The sequence below is a fragment of the Peromyscus californicus genome, unplaced genomic scaffold, assembly GCF_007827085.1.
Source record: "Peromyscus californicus insignis strain IS unplaced genomic scaffold, ASM782708v3 Scaffold_5__1_contigs__length_169319896, whole genome shotgun sequence".
Taxonomy (NCBI): Eukaryota; Metazoa; Chordata; class Mammalia; order Rodentia; family Cricetidae; genus Peromyscus; species Peromyscus californicus.
In genome coordinates, this window is record NW_026294573.1 from 86,710,279 (window position 1) to 86,731,183 (window position 20,905).

The 20,905-nt window shown below is 48.8% G+C and overlaps 1 protein-coding gene across 6 annotated transcripts in view; it reads right to left on the bottom strand.

The window, feature by feature from the left end:
- Window positions 1-20,905, bottom strand: part of Znf618 (zinc finger protein 618) — a 181,136-nt gene that overhangs the window by 12,020 nt on the left and 148,211 nt on the right. For 4 of the 6 annotated variants that reach the window (XM_052716139.1, XM_052716137.1, XM_052716141.1 and 1 more), the window contains 3 exons: window positions 12,801-13,040; window positions 9,313-9,396; window positions 6,428-6,505 (listed from right to left, as the gene is read on the bottom strand). In XM_052716139.1, coding sequence (XP_052572099.1) covers window positions 6,428-6,505; window positions 9,313-9,396; window positions 12,801-13,040 — 402 coding nt within the window. The remainder of the gene's footprint in view (window positions 1-6,427; window positions 6,506-9,312; window positions 9,397-12,800; window positions 13,041-20,905) is intronic. The other 2 variants (XM_052716140.1, XM_052716138.1) reach the window with 1 other exon arrangement.

Here is a 20,905-nt window from a genome sequence, read left to right on the forward strand (position 1 = left end):
CCTGCATTGGACCTGCATAAGACCAGCCCTGTCAATAATCAGCCATGGATGTGGGAAGGCTAAGGAGCCCTACCCCTTATTACTAAACTAATAGCTATAAGAGACTCTGGGAGATGTGGGAGCAATCATCTTCTGTTGTGTATCTACTGCTAAGCTCACCAATGGATAGTTCTAAACCCATTTTCTTAGAGTTTCTATTGTTGTGACGAAACACCATGACCATAAAAGCAAGTTGGGGAAGAAAGGGTTTACTCAGGCTTTACACTTCAGCATTGCTGTTCATCACTGAAGGAAGTCAAGGCAGGAACTCCAACAGGGCAGGGAACTGGAGGCAGGAGCTGATGCAGAGGCCATGGATGGTGCTGCTTACTGGCTTGCTCCCCATGGCTTGCTCGGCTTGTCTTCTTATAGAATCCAGGACCAGCGGTCCAGGGATGGCACCACCCACCATGGGCTGGGCCCTCCCCCATTGATCACTAAATGAGAAAATAGCTTACAGCTGGATCTCAAGGAGGCATTTCCTTAGCTGAGATTCCTTCCTCTGATGACTCTAGCTTGTGTCAAGTTGACACACAAAACATCCATGGTCACGCAGATAGCTATAGTTAAATTCAGTGAGTCACAAAAAAAACCAGATGGGAATGTGGGGAAGTGGTTTGTTGTTGTTGTTGTTGTTGTTTGGGGGGTAAGTAGACAGGAGTATAAAAAGTTGAGAGAGGGTAGGGAATGAGAGTAATTAGAATGCACTCTATATATTCAAGTATCCTAGACTTTGTAGTTTGTGGCTTCTGAAACCCTTCTGCTTCCAAGCATTTCAGAAGAGGGATACTCAACCTGCACCTCCAATAGTTGATGGAGAAATAGATACCTGTCAGGCTGGGTCTTAGAATGCACCATAGTCTTTGGATACATCACCCCTGCAACCTCATCTTTGGGAGCAAAAACTCTTACAGTGGAAACGAGGAAGTCCAAAGCTGTGAAGTGGCTCGAGGCATCAGAAATCAGAGGTGTCCGCCACCTCGATCTAAAACAGAGGACCACTGACTTCATTTATTCTCTGGAGAGTCTCCCAGTGCCTCGTACCTGTGCTTTCTACCCCTGCTGGTGAGGTCCAAGGGCTGATCTCTGAGGAGTCAAGTCCACTGACTCCACAAGGACAGACAGCCTACAGCTTCAGTGTGGAGGTTAAAGCTATGCCATCTGGAAGGAGCTGACCCCCCAGAGAGAGACTACTGGTCTATTATCACTGATTTCATAACCTTGGCAAATGGATTTAACCACTTTTGCTTCAGATTCCTTTTTCTTGGGGTGTGTATTCATATGTGCAGGTCCATGTGTGCATACCAACGTGTGCTAAGGTTGGAGGGTAACCTTGACTGCTGTTCCTCATGGGCCACTCGGTCCCTATCAGTTTGTTTTTGTTTTTGTTTTTTTTTGAGACAGGGTCTATCACTGGCATGTACCTTACTAGATAGGCCAGGCTGGCTGGCCAGGGAGCCCCAAGGATCCATTCACCCATCTTTGTCTCCCCAGGCTAGGATTACAAGTGTGCATTGCCATGCCTGGCTGTTCTATGTGGGTTTTGGGAATCCAACTCAGATTCTCATTCTTACAAGGCAAACACTCTACTGACAGCCATTTCCCCAGCTCTTCAGTGTCCTTTTCTGTGAAATGGCCTTAACGTTAATGTGACATTGGAGAGGGCCACTTTGAGAATTAAATGGTGAACATGTCTAAAACTCTCAGACCAAGACCTGGCAGCAAGTATCAGCTGAAATGATGCCAGGCTGTTCTTATGAGCTCTGCCAGGGATTGTGTTTTCTGGACCTTTACAAAAGGGATGGAAAGTCAAACTTGTAGAGTTTCATGTACCGCATTCAACACACACCTGACACGTGGCAAGCTACCATTCACTATAGTTAGCATCATGACTGCTAGACCTACTCCTGAACTGTCACCAGGGCAGACAGGTTCCCTCCAGCACATAAGTTTACTAGCGTGAATTAGCCTGTGCCATTCAGCAGCTCTTAATGAGATTGGTGTTACTTGAGGCTGATCCCCTTATCAGTGGTGTTGTGAAGTACGCCGCTCACAATGCTTCGTTTCCCTCCATGAAGCCAATCCTTTAATCCTGATTCAGCCTAGCTGGGATTCCGCCTGGCTTTGCACTGGATGGTGGGGAAGGCATTCTCTGGCTGCGCTGGACCAGCAACCCTTTGGCAACTCTGAACAAGCCGAGATGCTGGGGATAGTGGGGCCACTTCCTGGCTCAGCCATACTTGCCGGAGTGATGGGAAAGCACCCCCATACAGACTCATGCCTCATTACAGCATCCCCCAGTTGGTAGAAACAGGGGAAGCTCAGGAGAGGAGAGGGAGGGAGAGAGTGAAGGATAGAGAGAGAGAGCGAGAGAGAGAGAGAGAGAGAGAGAGAGAGAGAGAGAGAGAGAGAGAGAGAGAGAGACTGAGACTAACAGAGACAGATGGTGGAAGGTGGCATGAATGAATGTGAATTAACTGTGGGAGGCTGGGCTGTGAGGTACAGGAACCAGGCTTGGTACCCAAAGAGAGGGACCATGGCTACCACCAATCCAAGGCTGTAGGTTCCCCCTTGAGGGCATGTCTAAAAGCTTTGAACCATTCCTGGCTGATCATGGAATCAGTGGGAGATGGGAAATATCTGTAAGTGGGGTGAAGACACCAGGCAACAGGCGTCTGTGTGTCCCTGCTTTAGAGATGGGGACAGTTTCCTGCCTGAGGTTTCACAGCATTTAGAGAGAAGAACTAGAATCCCAGAGTCCTGACTACCACTCACAACTCAATTGTGTTTGTAGAGTGACTTATAGGGGAGGGGAAAAAAGCTCTCCCAAGGCAGTAAAAATTAGTGCCTTCATGTACAGCACTCTCCTTGAAATGAGTGAATGGAGGCTGGAGTAACATCACATTATCTAGAAGATGAAATCTAACTCTGTGTGGTGGTTTGGATAAGAATCGCACCCATAGGCTTATGTATTGAATTCTTAGTCATCAGGGAGTGGTACTACCTGAGAAGGATTAAGAGGTGTGGCCTTGTCAGGGTAGCTGTGGCCTTGTGGGAGAACGTGAGTCACTGGGGGTGGGCTCTGAGGTTTCAAAAGCCAAAGTCAGGCCTAATGACTCTCTCCTCCTGCTACCTGTGGATCCGGATGTGGAACTCTCAGCCAATTCACCAGCACCATGTCTGCCTATACAGTGCCGCCACACTCCCCGCCTTGAGGATAATGAACTAAATCTCTGAAACTCTAAGCAAGGCCTCAATCAAATGTTTTCGTTTGGAAGAGTTGCCATGGTCATGATGACTCTTCATAGCAATAGAAACTAAGAAGTCGGTACCAGGGACTGGGGTATTACTGTGACAGGACTGACCGTATTGCTTGTGGGTGGAATGTAGACTTTGGGACTTTGGATTAGGAAATCAGTTGAATGCTTTAAGTGGGGTTTAATGGGCCATATTAGTAGGAGCATGGAAGACAGTGCTGAAGCTGATGTGAACTGTAGAGGCCAGCTCAAGAAGTTTAACAGGGGAAGAATATTAGTAAATGGCCCTAGAGATCATTTTTGTGATATTCTGGGCAAAGAATGTGGTTGATATTTGTCCTTGACTGAAAAAATCTACTTGAGTCTAATTTGAAGAGTTCTGGATTAATGGCACTGGCAAAAGAGATTTTCAATAACAGTGTCACATGGTCATTAGTGGCCGGTCTTATGCAGATCTATTATGAAAAGGAGCAAGTTGTTGAGCAAGGAAAAAATACAAATTGTACAGTTTGAGGAGAAAAGGAGGAGCACCAGGAAATGTAATAGAGCTAAGTCCAGGGCTCAAGGACACAAAAAATTTAAAGAAAAGCTTGAAGCTAAATGGGATAAAAGGAGTGGTGACCTCAGGGCATGACCCCACCTAGCTAAGCTTCCAACTTGTGAAAAGGAATTAAAGAAAAGATTAAGCAGTGAAGGAAACCGTCAGCAACAGAAAGCTGATGCAGATATAACGGAACAAGGGAACCTGCTCCAGCCCTAGCAAGCTGCAGAATTTGGCAGCTTTGGTCAGGTGGTTCTGGTTTTAGAGTCAAGGACAGAAGAAAGGTATCTCCCTAAAAAACTTTCCTCATGGCTAAGGAGAGCTGCCGAGGCCAGGCATGTGCCAGGGGTGTCCCTGAATGGAAGCCCAGAGAGGCCATTGTGTGAAACTGTGAAGGTGAAGCCTGGATTGTGTTGGAAACCCCAAAATGTTGAAGATGCCGGAGCCATGAGATTCCTGACAAAGAGAGCTGCAGACTGGGTGTGGAACCAACCCAAGAAAGAGAAATGTGTTACAGTCAACAGAGCTGGAAAGAGTTGGAGATCTGAAGAGCACTTTGACATCAGACATGAAGATGAGGAATGTGGAGTTTGCCCAGCTGATTTTTAGTCTTGTTTTGGTCCAGTATTTCCCTCACTATGCTTCCTTTCCCCATTTTGGAATGGTAATGCATATTCTGTGCCATTGTATATTGGAAGCATGGGATCTGCTTTTTGACTTTGGTTTTACAGGTTATTACAGTTAAGAGAATGTCATGAGTCTTCACAAGAGACTTTGAACTTTGGACTTTCAAACAGTGCTGAGACTGTGATAGACTATGTAGACTTTTGAAGTTGGACTATGTGCATTTCTGGATTAGGATATGGCTACAAGTCTATGGGGGCCAAGGAGTGGAAATGTAGTGGTTTGAATAAGAATGGTCCCATAGTTTTACATATTTTGAATGCTTGGTCATCAGGGAGTGGCACTACTTGAGAAGGATTAGGAGGTGTGGCCTTATGGGAGGAAATGTGTCACTGGGAGTGGGTTTGGGGGTTTCAAAAGCCAAAGCCAGACCCAGTATGTCTCTCTTTCTTCTACCTACAGATCCGGATGTAGAACTCTCGGCTACTTCTCTGGCACCACGTTTGCCTGAGTGCCGCCATGCTCCCACTATGTTAACGGACTCAACCTCTGAACGGTAAGCCAGCCCCAATTAAATGCTTTGTTTTATAAGAGTTGCCATGGCCATGGTGTCTCTTCACAGTAATAGAACAACCTGTAAAGCTGAGGGCTAGCCAGGCCCAATCTGGAGGCTCTGTAAACCTCAGGGGACACAATTAATAACAACAACTGGTGATATCAACAGTGTCAACTACTCGGCCCCCATCATGTTCCACATACATTTTATATAAGATTTCTTTTCAATTCCTTCATTTTTTTTTTAAACAAGGTCTTACGGTGTTACTCAGAATAGCCTTGGATTTGTGATCCTCCTGTCTCAGGTTCCCAGAGGCTGAGATTATGGGTGTGCACCACCACTCCACTTCACATGCTATTTCTAATGCCTCTAGAAGAACTATCTGGAGGGACAGGTGCCAGCTGCCCCTTTGCCCAGATGCATGGTGGTTCCTTTTGCAAGTGTTGGTTGAGCAGAGGTTCTGGGCACCCTTCTCCCACAGATTCAGGATGGTCATGCACCTAAATGCCCACTGGTAGAAATTGAGCACATAGGCTTCGGGTCACTTGTATATCCCCTTGCCTCTCCCCACACCCACCAGCCGGAGAGAAAAAAGCCCCTGAGTACCCAGGGGAGTATAGGGCCATAAGAGGGAAGGGACTTGGATCCCTGAGTACCCACATGGGAGGTCCCCAGCCAGGCTTCTTGTGCAATGGCTGTGTGGTACATTGTAACCTGTTTGTGGAGATACTGGGAATTGGGGACTCTCCCTACTGACACACAGTATTTCCCTGAATTAGACCAGGAATTAGACCAGAAGCCAGTGGCACTGTAATTCATGTCTGCAGGTCCAGGCTGGGAAGCTGAACACCTGTGCTGTGCAGCACAAGTGTGAGGACAGGCTCCGAGAGTCGAGCGTAGAAGCCTGAGCCTGAGGTGGAGCTGTGCAGTGTGTCTTACACTAGCAGCCTGTGAACAGCCTCAACATCCTTCCAGCTAATTCCTTCAAGAGCTCCAGGGTGAGCACCAGGGCTTTGGAGAGGGAGAACGGTCAGTGCACAGGACTGCTTGGGGAAGGTCTGAGCCCAACCCACCCAACTGCTGGCCTCTCTACCACCAGCCTCTGCTCATGTTGACCTTGAACCATACTCAATGCCCATTTCCAGGCCTCTTTTCCTGGCCTGCCACCTCTGGGAAGCCCGTCTTCCACTCCCAGCCCCAACTCATCATCCTGAGCCTGAGCTGAGATCCCAGAGCTCAGACTAGCCAGTGATGAAGGACTTCACCGGCTGGGGCTCAGAGGGTGGATGCCCAGGAGTGACAGCATTGTGTGTGTGTCGGGTTAGGGGTGAGATGGGGAAGGGGTGTGTGCTCTGGACGGGCTCTGCTGGCCGCTTCCATTTGTGTGTCTGGGGTCCCTCTTGGTCTTACCTGCATGGGACTGCATGTGCTCCAGCAGGTTGCTGTAGAACTGAAACTGAATCCCACAGGCGCCGCACGTGTAGGGTTCTGGGGAAGACAGGTGACATGTGACAGGTACCCCGACACTGGGCTGCAAGGTGGGGACCCAGATGCATACTTGGGGCCCAGGGCCCAGCCTGTCCACTGGTCTGTCACTAGCCTGGAGAGGGAAACGCTGAGGAGAGGCAGAGGCAGAGGAGGGAAGACACGCAGATGTGGGCTGCTCTACCAACGGGCCTGCTCCCTTATCGAGTGCTTACTTCATGACAGGCACTGTTCTGAGTGCATGGGAAGGACAACATCCAGGCACCAAGCGAGCGCTCTCAGGAGACACACTGTGTCCCTTGGGGTCCACAGCTCAGCCCTCTGCCCGTGGGACCACACGGTGTCACTGCTCACGGAGGGAACAAATGAGGAAATGCACGAACGAACCGAACGAGGAAACTCACGACGAGAGAGGAAGAAAGCAAGGAGGAAAAGAGGAGAGGGAGGAAAGCGCAACAGTGGGGTACACTGGAGAGGAACAGGAGGGGGAGCTGAGGGGAACAGGCTGCACCATCAGCTCTGTGGATCCAGTACCTGGCAAAGAGGGAGGAAGAGGAAGCAAATCGCTATTAGGTAGAAGGGAGGGAAAGAGGGAGGCTGGGAAGAGGAGTCCTGAGGCTGTCTGGATAGCCAGGGGTGGGTAAAGCTGTCTCTCCTGTGTCCTGAGGGCTCTGACCACCTGTCCATGCTTCTCCACCCTCCTGGGCCCTCTGCAGCCTCCCCAGGCTGGGTGTTCCCTGGAGGGTGGCCCAAGGCCTGTCTACATCTCAGTGAGGCCAGCAGTGTTCACTCCCTGCCCTGCCTTGCCCGCTTCAGCCCCCCGAGCAGGACCATCACTTACTCTGCAGGAGAGGGAAAGGATTGGAAATCAGGGGACTGGCAGTTTCTGCAAAAGAGAAACAGTTTAGCTAAGAGTTTTTTTTTTTTTCAGTCCTGGGGCTGGGAGGTCATTACACATTCTGAGCCGGGGGGCGCTTGCAGTAGGCACACAGGTCTGTGTAGGAAGGTGGGTGAGAGGGTCCTGGCAGAGAGGCTACGCGTATCAGGGAAGGCAGGTATCCTGGGGCGCTGGTAGGGCCATTTCTCTAGGGTGCTCTGACAGTGGGACTCGGGTATGATGCCCAATAGGTGGCCACGCACTTGGCGACAGGATGTTGGGAGCTGTTTCCAGGTTCTGACACCGGGGTTAGAGTGCTTGATACCAAAGCACCTGAGTGGGCCTGGAAGGTTGTTTGCTGGCAATCCCCCATACTGCCTGGCACTGCCAGAGGATGAGGCTGGCAAGCCTCCAGTCTAGCGGGTAGCAAAGGTGAAGTGCAGGCTGAGTATGGGGTTCCTGGCTCTACCTACAGCCTGGGGGGGTCTGGGGCCACAATGGGCTTCTCCTGAGCCTCAGTTCCCTCATCCAGAAAGTGAGAGTGAACGGAACACTATCCCCACAGGATCATGGTATGGGCGAAAGAGATACAACACACAGAGCTCTGAACATGTGCCAGCCACGTCGTAAGCGCTCAATAAATAGTGGCTGCCAGCAGCCGCCGCCGCTGCCGCAGCCGCCGCCCACGGCAGCTTCATTCCCAAACCAATGCTAGCCTTGGTGGCAGGAGAGGCGCAAGGGGTGCAGCATGGCTTGGCTGGGAGCCCAGGCCAGACCAGGAGGTCTTGGTTCTAGTTCCAGGCTGCCACTTCATCCTCTGCAGCCTCGGATGGGCCACGACGTCCCTCCTAGACCAACCCCTTAGAGAGGCTCTGGGATCCCAGTGACAGCCCCGCATTGGTGCTTGTGCCAATGGCTTGGTTTACATCAAAGCAAACCAAGGCAAAATGGCAAACAAACCTCAAAGCAGTATACCCTCCTCTCCTGCCTGTGTTCTCCGGGGTCGTTTATGCTCCTCAAGGACACATAACCAAGGAGGAATTAGGGCTCACCTAGGGCACTCACCGGAGGCAGTAGAGCTAAGTTCAAACCTGGGCCCCAGAGGAGTTTCGACTATTACTAGGCAGAAACCTCCACCTGGTGTCTGTGCTCCTCACCACTTGCTGAAGCCCACGGTGGCCAAGATGTACACCATTACCTGTGTGCACCAGGCAGCGTTGGCATGGGGGCATTCACGCAAGCCTGGTATGCAGTGACGTCAGCTTCACAGTGGCAGAAGATCTGTCCCTTCCTGTCCTGGCCATCACTGTGCATGCCAGCCTGCGGTCCCTTTCTCAGACAGAGACTGCTGGTGACCACTCACATTACTGCCAAGGGTAAACTCTGGAATCCAAAGCTGTCTGTCCTGCCGGCTCCAAGGTGCCACTAGGATCCAGAACGAGGCAGCCACCGGGTGGCAGCAAACACTATCAGGAATGCTCATGCAGAGCACAGCATTCATTGCAGGGGCTAGAAGAGCATCTGTTCTGTGGTCCCAGGTCCAGTGTGGTCCAGAACCTGGGGCCTCTGGCTCCTTTAAGACGTCTTTCTACTGCACCCCGTTTGCGTCTCCTGAAAAGAAGCCTGCTATGGTATTACTTTTAACTTAGCTATTGGCTCTCTTTGGGCTACCCATCTGGGCTGGCTGAACTGATGCCTGGGTTTGGGATTAAGGAAGTTCCCCTCTCCAGGGGCAAGGGACAAAGGGTCAAAGTGCAGCCATAGAAGGGCTTCCATGGGCACAAATGCCCCTTCTGCTCTTCACAGGCTCTGCCGTCTCTTGATTTCACTACTCAGCTCCCCTCCTACCTACACCAGAAGACCCCAGTCACAGGCACTGCCCTTCTGAGGGAGGAGGCGACAGTACAGTACAGTACATCACAGGCACACTCACCACTGGAATTCTGTGAGCTGCTGTTGGTCTCGTCAAAGTGGTTCTGTGCTTTGCCTTCTACTCGCCGACTGAAGGTGCTTTCTGCTGGGTGGGCAGGGAGAGGGGGAGAGAGAGAGGGAGGGAGAGGGAGACAGAGAGAGAGAATGAGAATATGACATGTGGAGAGGTCAGCTTGTTCGTCAGGCCAGAGTGGGCAGAAGGTTCCTAGACTTGGGAGAATATAGGAACTCTGCTGATCCCTGAGCCACCTGGTCCCAAGAGACTCTCTGGGTAGTGTCTGGGAGGTATAGGGATGGAGGGGGAAGGAGTGATCTGCCCAAGGACACACCAATGTAATGCACCCAACGAGCAGACAGGGAACAGGTCAGGGCCCCATTTTTTTACTCCAGGGCCATATGTGTAAGGCCAAGTCATTTGAACGACTTTCTTCTGTTCCCCCTGGCAGGTTCTGCTGCTACAGCGCCCCCCCCCCCCCAAAAAAAAAGAGGATGGAGGATGACAGCGCATTTTCTGGGCCCACTAAGTATCTCAAGGCATAAAGGATGTCTTGGGACAGGCACATGACAAGGAGGAAGGGGGTAGTAGTATTTGCTCTGGAAAGGCCAAAGACTAGGTGAGGAGGGTTGGAACTCGTAGTGGAGGGGGAGTGCTTGGCTCCTTGTGAGCCATGTCTAGCATCCTTCCAAAAGCTCACCGTCTCCCAGGCTCTCTCTCTGGAAACTCCATAATGCAGAGAGGGGATCAGCCAAGCAGAACTCGATAGCTATAGCCCCAGCTGCAGAAGGTAACCCAGCCTTTCCATGGTGCTCCAGGTGCTCCAGGGCATGGCTGATCCAGGAGATGGGAGTCTCGGGAAAGTCAATTTGAGATACTCAACTAGCCCTGACCCTTTTAACAGCTTGGATGAGGCAACCACAGGCTCAGAGAAACTGACTAGAAGGCGAGTCACTGAACTTTAATTAATGCATCCTCCAAAATAGTGGGGGTCCTGGCATAACCCCATTTTAAAGATTGGATTCTGTAATATCTTTCCAAGTGGTGTTTCTGGGAATTCACTTGGAGAAACACCACTCACCAGGTCCATCCTACCCAACAAAGTGCTGGGTGTTGGTGCTCTGGGTCAGGGGTGACATGGGTGATGGATGCAAAAGGCAGCCAGAGGCAGCTCCTATAGGCCTGCTCAGTTCTTTCCCCATCACTTCAAGGTCTCCCATAGCCTGCAGAGGCTGCTAGCATTAGGACCATTGCTCCCTCTGTGTCCATAACAGCCTGGGTTGAGCGTCTCTAGACAGCATGCAAACTGGCAGAGTCCTGTTCATTCTCTGTCTACAGGGTGCAAGGGGCTCTCACTCTTGAGCACCTACTGTATACCAGCCACAGGGTCAGAGGTCTGCCATCATGGTCTCCTTGAATCTTCCCCACACCATGAGGCTGTGTGATACTGCCCATGGAATGGAAGAAAAACAAACTGAAGTCAGCAGGCTCCTAGCCACTACGATGGCGTGTGAGGCTTAACTGGAGGCAGGTGCTTCCCTTGTAAGAAGGGAGGGCTCCTCTTCTCTCCTGCAGCCTGTGTTCACAGGGGACAGGCAGGTAGGCAGAATCTTTGTTCTGACTAGCACATGGGTGAGACTTGGTGCAACTCAGGTCACCAACGCCTGTATTAAGTCCCCCATTGCTCGACTTTCCTGGTGCAAGGGCGTCTGGTTGGAAACCAGTGTGTGCATGTCCACATGCACACAAACAGCCATATTCTCTAGGAGGGTGACAGTGACAGTCTCCACCTTGCACCACTTCATAACCCCTGCCACCTCCTGCTCCCGACCTGCTGCCCATGGACTTGACCAGCTGGTTAGCCCAGGTCAAGACCCACCACAGGGCATCCAAGTCCCAGAGGCAGCTGCTGGTGTGCCCTTGGCTTGCTGGGCACTTGGCTGAAGATAGGGGCATTCAGTGAGTGCCAAATGCCATGCCAGTCCCGGCAGACAATTCTCAGTGGAAGCTGAGGGCCTTTGCAAACTCAGTCACAAAGCTCAAGAGAGCAAAGGCAGAAAGCCATGACCGTACCATTTGGTGAGCCAATGCCTGCCTCCAAGGGGACCATGATGGCCAGTCTTTCCAACCCTTTTAAGGTGCTGAGGACCGAACCCAAGCAAGGCCTTCCACAATCACTACCACTGAGTTATATCCCCAACCCTCTTTTCTTACTTTAAGACAGGGTCTAACTAAGTTGCCCAGTCTGGCCTTGAACCCACTCTATAGCCCAAGCAGGGCTTGAACTTTTGATCCCCCTGACTGTAGTCAAACACACGGTACTTGAAAAAATCCACACTTCAAGGTTGGCTGACTCCTCTCCTTTTGGGAGATATAAGCACATGAAACAAAAGACCACAGCTTGGCCCAAATTAGCTTGTTAAACCAGAAGAAAGGCAAGTACCACTAATTACCCAGCCAGGTCAATAGCCACCAAATGACGCCAGGCGCTCATTTATCTGACCTTTCAGTGGAATCATTCTGTGTGTTTAGTGGCTAGCTTTGGCCTCCTGAAGGCAACTGAAAGGCCCACAGCCCCAGAAAGTAGAGCACCATCATCTGGATAAGTGGCCCAAGGCTTTCCTTATATGAGTCTGAGACTCGGGATTCCATAGTAGGTCTTATATTCTAGAGGAAATGATCACTGGGGACTTTGCTGCTCAGTCACCTTCTGGAGCCAGGGCTCCTTTTTGCATGGGCCTGGAAACTTCTGGAGCTGGCATCCTCTGGTTTCCTGCTGGGCCTCTATCTCCAGGAGGGTTTCATGGGGGAACTCTAGGGAGTGGGAGGGAGACAGAGCTCGAGGCAGCCACCCTACTTAGTGGAGAACATCTCTGCTGAAACAGCCTGAGACAGTTTTCTGGAAGGTGAAAGTGCAAGCTCACACGAAGGGGTCCAGACAGAATGAACTGGGCGGGGTGGTCACAGACAACAGTGTGCTCACGATGGTAAACGGTACCTGCCACGGGGCCACTGCGGCAGGGGTGCAGCAGGGAGAGGTGGGGCTTGTGGAACAGGGGAAGTGCATAGACACCAATTGTGAGGGAGGCACCAACCACTGCCCTGCAGGAACACGGCCTAGGAGCCAGATCAGATGTCTCAGCACAGTCAGAAACCCGGAGTTCTACACAGACTCTTCTCACGGTCAAACACTTCCAATTGATCTTTTATAAAAAGCTTTTAAACTTCATAAAGGCCAAATAAAACAGACTCCCTTAGGCCATGATTTGGGAAAAAAAAATGTATCAAATTACTTTGAAAATGTTTGTAAATTTTGTTGTTTAACCCTCCAATTGAGGTCCAGAACTTGGTCTGCCGGGGTCACAAGTAGCCAGAGGCCATGGGTCCCAATCTGTACCAAAGCATGATGGGACTTCCAGTCTTGTTCTTGCAGGGCAACAGCTATGCGGTGGGCGGGGAGCCAGGGAGGCACGGGTAATGGAGGCCATCTGTACCTGCGGTTGCCTTGCTTGCTGGAGATCCCGAGTTTGGAGTTCGGAATGTCTGAGTTTGGGTAGCTGGAGGGGTGCGGTGTAAGAGGGTGGTACATCGGACCACGGAGGCCGGAGCTTTTTTCCCCGACTGGTTCGTCTGGGTCTTCGCTGCCACGAAGCGTGGAGATGGGGTGACCTCCGGATGGGAACACTCAGAACCCGTGTCTGGATCTTCCGGCGGCTCCCACCCGGGGGCGGTACCTGAGAGGGGCATGTTCTCAGTCCTTGAGGGCCTTCAGAGCCTGCCAAGTGACGGGCCTCTCAGGCCACAGGTCCCAGAAGGCTCACTCTGACACATCTGTGCCCAATCTGCCCTCATTATACGGAGAACAAGGACTCGAGCTCCCACCCGGAGCCTGAGGACCTTTGAGAGTCGAGGATCTTCCCCAGTTTTCTTTTCACTTCAAGGAAGCCTGACCTCCAGTTCATGCTCAGGACTACCTGTTAAGTCACCACCACTTCTGTGAAGTTTCTGAGTGTCTACATCCTTAGACTCGGGGCATCTGGACTATTATCCCAGGCCCAAGTACATTTTCTAGAATGTTGGCCTTTTCGGCCCTTTTCCTTCAAGGGAGTCTGGCTCCTACATGACGATGAAAAGCGGACAGGCAGTGGGTTGAACGGTGGAGCAGGGAAGGGACAGGGGTTGGGAACTGCTGTTCTTAGGAGACTCGGGGCCTGTCACTGTCACAGAGGTATGCCTGTTCCCCGTGAGGTGTGGGAAGTCTCTCTTACCCGCATCCTCTACAGAGCTGGGTTCTGAGAATGAGTGGATTCTCAGGCAGTTTCCACCTCTGGTGGTCTTGGGTGCCCTGCACTTGGCCCTAACCTGACCCACTCAGAAGAGGATCAGACAAGGCCTGCTTCCCGAGACCATGTAAGGTCTACAGCTATGTCCCCTGATGGAAAGAAGGGGACCAGACAGAGTGGGGAGGGGATCCCAGAACCCACCCACAGGAATGAGCATCATCCTGAAGGCCCTACCTGTGCACAGGGCCTGGGGTCACTGCTCTGAACCACTTGGGCTTTCTGGCTCTGTGAGGGTGGTGGAGCCGTGTTAGAATCCTGCTCTCAGGGCAGGGCCCATCCTGGGAGTTGGAGACTTAAACTACCATATCAGAGGCTGAGATGAAGGGCTTTGAGCCCCTGACTTCCAGCCACTCTTAGCACTGATGCAGAAGTCGAGGTCCAAGGAATCTGGGCCCCATGTGAACAACCACAGCTCTTTCATGAGGAGCTGAGCACAGCTCAGGAGATGCTTGCCTTTAACAGGGCTGGCTGTGCCAGGGGAGTCATTCAGTCACAGCTCTAACAAGCTCCAGCCTAGCTGAGGAGATCCCCGGGGCCTCAGTCTGAGCAAGGCCCAGGGAGCTCTCACTGGCAAAGAACACTTCCGTGTTTTCCTTCTCCCCTTTCCTGTTCTTTCTCACTTGAGTCAAACAGGAAGGATGGCTTGTCAGATAGATCCCCCCCTTCGCTGTTACCACAGAAAAACCCGACACACTCAACCTGATACTGCTGCCCCAGGCCCGCCTCTGACTGTTCCACTGTCTCCCTATGGGAGGAACAGTTTAGGAGCCGTGGCTAGAGGCTCACTCTCGGGCCTAAACTGAGGCTGGAAAAGCCAGCTCATAGTGGAAGCCTAGCTCCATGACTTCTGGCCTCAATGGTCCTGGGTTCTGTACTACAGGGGGAGCAGAGTTTCCCCTTCCTACCTCCACTGATGAGGCAGGATGACCCCGGCCCCGAGTGAGCAGCCCCCAAGGAATTCAGTGAGACATCCAGAAGCCAGAGAGATACCTTAAAGTAACTGTTCCTCACATGGAAATTGCTACTGATGTTCCTGCTTGGAGAAGGGGAATCTAAGCCAGGAGCTCCAATGAGATCCTTAGGGACACCCAGCAAGAAGGTGCTGGATGACACAGGATCTGAAGCCAGCCAGAAGCTCAAGAAGGCCTATCAATATCATATATCCCCTCCACGTATCACAAGACACACCCACACATCCAGAGCCCTGGGGACAAGGACAGAGAGTCCATAGCTGCCTGGCCACCTGCTCTCCTGAGAGACCCATCTCTGTCACTGCACCCCACTTCTGGGGATTGTTTCAGTTGATTCCTGCTGTGAAAATCTTGGCATTGCTTACAGCAGGGAGCTCAGGGCACCTATGAAGCACTTGATCTAATAAACACAGACAATTATCTGTTTGCTCCAGCTGTCCTGCCTGGTTCTTCTCACCTCACCAGACTCTGCTCAGGCCCCTCAACTCCCCACTTTCTCAACTCCTCTAACATCTGTTCTCTTCCACGCTCAAGACCGTTGTCCATGTTGTTTCCTTTCATCCCTTAACATTCTGACTGTTGGACCTATGTGCTGCACTGAACATCACTTCCTTAGGGAGCCCTCCTTAAAACTGACTTTCTTGACTATCCGTCCATCTCATCACCTCTTCCTTTCCAGGAACTGACTGCCATCAATGACATTTGCTGTGACCTTTGATGACTTTGCTCTCTAAAGGCCCTAGTGGTCTAGTTTGTACCCCTATCTTCATGCACTGAGTATGGAAGCTCATCACCTGAATGAACCACAGGGAAGGATTCAGAAGAATCATGCCATCCATGAATGAATGCACTGAATAGCCAGAAGAGTGAAATGTAGAATGCTGGAGTAGAGGGCATCAAAGTCAGGAAGTCAACAGAGGCTGTAATGGTGCCACGAGGCTAATCTTATCCTCCCACTGCCTCGAAGTATAAAGCAGAGGGGGTCACAGAGATCTGGTCACCACTTCAGGGTCACTCAATGGGTTGATCCCAAGCATGGATGGATCTCAGCAGGTTCCTAACTCACATTACCCATCAGTCTGCTCCATATGTTTGACCTCACATGGAACACCATCAGGCTTCTACCTGGGACTGTCCTAGGAATGAGCATCTCAAACAGACTGGCTATTGTTCATTGTAAGAAACACACATGAGATTTTTATACGTAACACACCTAACAATGACAGCGTGCAAAGTCTCTCCTGTAGGAAGCTGAAAAATTAACCAAGGCAGAAAAAAAATTAAGAGAAAAGTAAGAGGCTAGAGAGGCATGGGTTGTCTCTAACTCTAGGAAGCAGAGTTGAAGTCAAGGAACCCGTGTCCTAACGCCGAAGGTGGGGACGGGTGGACAACCTTCATGGAATTGTGTCCTGGAAAGAGGACTTCGGGCCACAATGCAGTGGCTGGAACAGGACTGGAGTTTCTGATGAAGCTAGAAAGACAAACCACACCGTGCAGACCTCACCATGTGATCCACAGAGTAGACTCGAGTCCCAGCTCATTCCAAAATCTCCACTGGAGATAGTAAGCTCAACAGAGCAGGGCCAATGGACATGCCCACTCACTGAACATGAACCAGGACGGTGACCAAGGTCAGGGTTTCTGATGAGGCTGGACACTACAGGGCAGAATAACAAACAACAGAAAATTGAGCCAAGAAAGAATTCCAGAAATGTGCAGTGGGGATTCCCTGAAGGCTTTAGCTGAATTCTGCACCATCTGTGTAGAGTGAGTCTCTGCACAGAGAAAACAGACGTGTGTGTGTGTGTGTGTGTGTGTGTGTGTGTGTGTGTGTGTGAGAGAGAGAGATATGTGTGTGAGAGAAAGGTGTGTGTGTGTGTGAGAGAGATGTGTGTGTGAAAGATTGTGTGTGTGTGAGAGAGAGAGAGATGTGTGTGTGAGAGAAAGATGTGTGTGTGTGAGAGATGTGTGTGAAAGATAGATGTGTGTGTGTGTGTGAGAGAGAGATGTGTGTGAGAGAAAGATGTGTGTGTGTGTGTGTGTGTGAGAGAGAGAGAGAGAGAGAGAGAGAGAGAGAGAGATGTGTGTGAGAGAAAGATGTGTGTGTGTGTGTGTGTGTGTGTGAGAGAGAGAGAGAGAGAGAGAGAGAGAGAGAGAGAGAGAGAGAGAGAGAGAGAAGGGGGAAGAGGGAGAGAGAGAGGGAGAGAGAGAGAAGGAGGGAGGAAATGAGGACTCATAGGTCACACTGAAGTCACACAAGATTAGGAGATCTTTGGGTCCCACCTACCAGAGAGGAGAAGGCCTGCTGACGTCAGCAGAGTCACAGGCCATGCCCTGCAGAGCTAAGGCAATGCTGAGGAAGAGCTATTCCTGTAGCCCTAACCCGGTTTAAAGACAAGACTCTGAAGCATTAGTTAATCTGTAAGGAAATTAATTGCCTGCCAGAACTAAGGCAGTGCTTTTCAAAGGAATAAAACACAACCTAGTCAAGTCCACAACATACCATCTATAAGGTGCAGCACAAAACAATTACTTTCAAGGGGAACCAGGAAAATGTAGTTAAAAATCAAAAGGAAAACCAATCAGAAGAAGCATGGAAATAAATATGAGAATGGAATTATGGGACAAAGACCTTAAAGCCATTATTATAAATGTACTCAGAGGTTTAAAGAAGACCATGAATATAATTGAGAACAAGGAAATCTATAAAAATGAATTTGCAGAGATTAGATATTGTAGAAGAAAAGATGAATGAATTTAAAAGCAGGGCAAACTGAAGCACAGAGGGATAATTAGGCTGAAAGAATAAACACTGTAAGCACTATCCGACATCTAATGCATATGCAATTAAAGTCCTGGGAGAGGAAAAAGAAACCAGGGAAGAAAAATAAAAATCTTTTGGTCAAAGCTGACAAATCTCAGCAAAAATCAGATTACTAAGAACTAGTCTTACAGGTTAGTACTTAGAAGGCTTCAGAGGGCTTGAAAGATGACTCAGTGGTTACGATCTAAATTCATGACAGACTGTAATACATCAAAGACATATACTATAAACCACAAAGTGAAAAAGCTGATAGCAGAATATTAATGGAATAAATTAAAAAATACTTGATTAGTACTGCATCAGGCAAGAAAATAAGAATGAAATTGAATAATATGAACAAAAAGAAAAATATATAGTACCAAATGAAATCCAATCATATCAATATGCTATATTAAATGTAAATGGGTTAAACTGTTCAACTAAAAGGAAATAGTTCATTTATTGTACCACAATTGTATATATATATTTTAAGATAGGGTTTCTCTATGCAGCCCTGGCTGGTCTGGAACTCACAGGGAACCTTGTGTCTTTGCCTCCTGAGTGGTGATTTTCAAGTCATGTACCATCATGCCTGGCTTATATGTTCCATTTTAATTTGAAGCTTAAAATAACAACTTTTAAATATTCTAAAGGGGATTTGAAAGAGTATATACACTTAACAGCAGATATCCAAACAAACTAGCCAAAAATGGATGCATCTTAAAGAGGCAATGGAAAAACCTAGACTGAAAGGTGAGGATTTTGAGACTTTTGGCTTAGTACCTGATAAGGCAAACAATTTCTTTTTAAAGGCAAGAAAGCCCACAGAGACTTGAAAATTATCAACTAACTTAACCTAACTGACTTTACAAATCATAAATTTACTCTTAATTAATTAATTAATTAATTAATTAATTAATTAATTAATTTTGGTGACATGAACAAGGAAGACGTAGCAAAGAGAGATCATATATATGGTAGACCACAAAACTTAATAAATTCCAAAGATTAGAAATTACAATATGTATTTGACCATAATAGAATTAAATTAAAAATTTTAAATCATTAATTTACTAATATATGGAAAGGGAATACATTTTCTAAATGATGTTTCCTATGAAGAAAATGCCAGGTTTGACCATGTAAGTGTTGAATTTCTATAAAAATATTTATAGAAAGTAATTCCAACTCTATATATAAATTCTTCGGAAAATGGAAGAGAAAGGAAGTTTCTTTGAAACTGCTTCTATGAAACAGCATTGTTCTGACACATAATAAATACAAGGACATTACAGGAAGAACATGGTACTTGTTGCAGTTAAAGTCACTCAACTACCTTGGAAAACAGCGGCTAATCTGTGGACACGTATGTGTTGTGCACACGTGTTGTGAGCACACTCACCTGTGTGTGCACATGGAGGCCAGAGGTCAGCCTCAGATAGCTTTATTAGTTCACCACATTACTACTATTGTTGTAGTTAATGTTCAGAGTAGTATTTCTGAGACAGGGTCAGCCACTGAATCCAGAGCTCACTGTCTGGGCAAGAATGGCTGGCCAGCAAGCCCTTGGTACTCACCTCTCTCCACCCCCACCCCAGTACTGGGATCACAGGCACGTGCTGCCCATACTCAGCCTTTAAGTGGATGCTGGGAACCAAACTCAGGTCCTTGTGCTTGCACATCAAGCACTTTACCCACAGAGCTATCCACCAGTCTCAACAACCAGCTATTCTTAAACATACACCTACCGGATAATCTGGCCATTCCACAAAGATGTGTACATAGAGTTATGGCAGCTCCATTCCCACGAGATCTAAGGTGGAGATCTCCACCTTACACTCTAAATATTCACCCAAGAGTAAACAGATAAAGGGCTGGATAATGTCTATGCAGACCATGGTATATGTTTGCCATTTGCCATTCAGTGCTTTGGTCAATGACAGACCACAGTATACGGTGATTCCATAATGTCATACCGTTTAATAAAGCCACAGTTGTCTAAGTTTGGGTAAGTGTCGCTCTCTGATGACTGTATGACAAAAAACCCTAACGATGTGTTTCTTAGAATGTGCCTGACCTTAGGGGAAAGATGGCTGCGTTCAGAGTGAACTACTGAAAGGCAGGCTACCCCTCAATAACGGAGCACATTCTGTCAGAGTCCACCTATGTTGGACATGCAAACTCATCAACACTAACATAAGCAGACTGGTGACTGCCGGGGATGGGAACACAGTAAATAAGGGATTTCAAAAGAGCACACGGTGACTGGATTTTCACTCATTATCTGAATCTTGGTACATCCATGGACCAAAGGTTACCACTTTTACACTATAAGTGGTGGGAACTTTGTTATGAGATTAATATATCTCACTGGTGGTATTTAGTGCTTTAAAGACTCATTAGAAATATTTACTTTCTTTTTGTTGTTGCTGCTGTTTTTGCTTTTTTGAGATAAGCCTTCTCTGTGTTGCCCTGGCTGTCCTGGAACTCACTGGCCTTGAACTCAGAAATCTGCCTGCCTCTGCCTCTGCCTCTCAAGAGTTGGGATGAAGCTGAGCAGTGGTGGCGCACACCTTTAATCCCGGCACTCGGGAGGCAGAGCCAGGTGGATCTCTGTGAGTTTGAGGCCAGCCTGGGCTACCAAGTGAGTTCCAGGAAAGGCGCAAAGTTACACAGAGAAACCCTGTCTCGAAAAAACCAAAGGAAAAAAAAAAAAGAGAGAGAGAGCTGGGATGAGGGCATGCACCAATACTGACTTTCTTGATTAAGGACCCTTAGTCACACTCCACTGGCTGATCATGGGGCACGTTCCTAATCTAGGATTGTATTCCCTGCCCTCGGGAGAGTTTGGCTAAATGTCAGGGGAAATCCTGGGAAATTTTACACAGAAGTGAGTAGAAAACACGCCCTTGAAAGTAAAGTAACTGATCAAACCACCTTGACTCTTCTGTAATTTAGAATTCCTCTGCAAAACCCTTGCTGTGATGGCATCTTCAGTGGGTGCTTCTGTCTGTATATGTGTACATATAATCAGAGTTGGATACATTAAACATACACTGTTTTTTGTTTTTTCCAGAGCTGAGGACCGAACTCAGGGCCTTGTGCTTGCTAGGCAAGTGCTCAACCACTGAGCTAAATCCCCAACCCCACATACACTGTTTGAAAACAGAAATTTTGGCAAAGAAGAGACATCTCAATATTGTAGCTTTCTTCAGTTCATGTGGCACTCTGATTTTCTGATATCCTCAACCTATTTTAATAAAACATAGGCATAGTGACTCATTAAAAATACATGCCATGTTGTACACTAGCAAAAAACAAACAAAACAAAACAACAAGTTGAGAATCCACATGCTCATCTCAACAGAAGGAACATGCCACATAACCCTAATTTACAGGCCCACCTTCCAGTAAACCCAGTGAAAGGCAGCCTGACAGGGCGGCTAGGAGACCCTGTGCAGCTGACACAAGCGGCCATGATG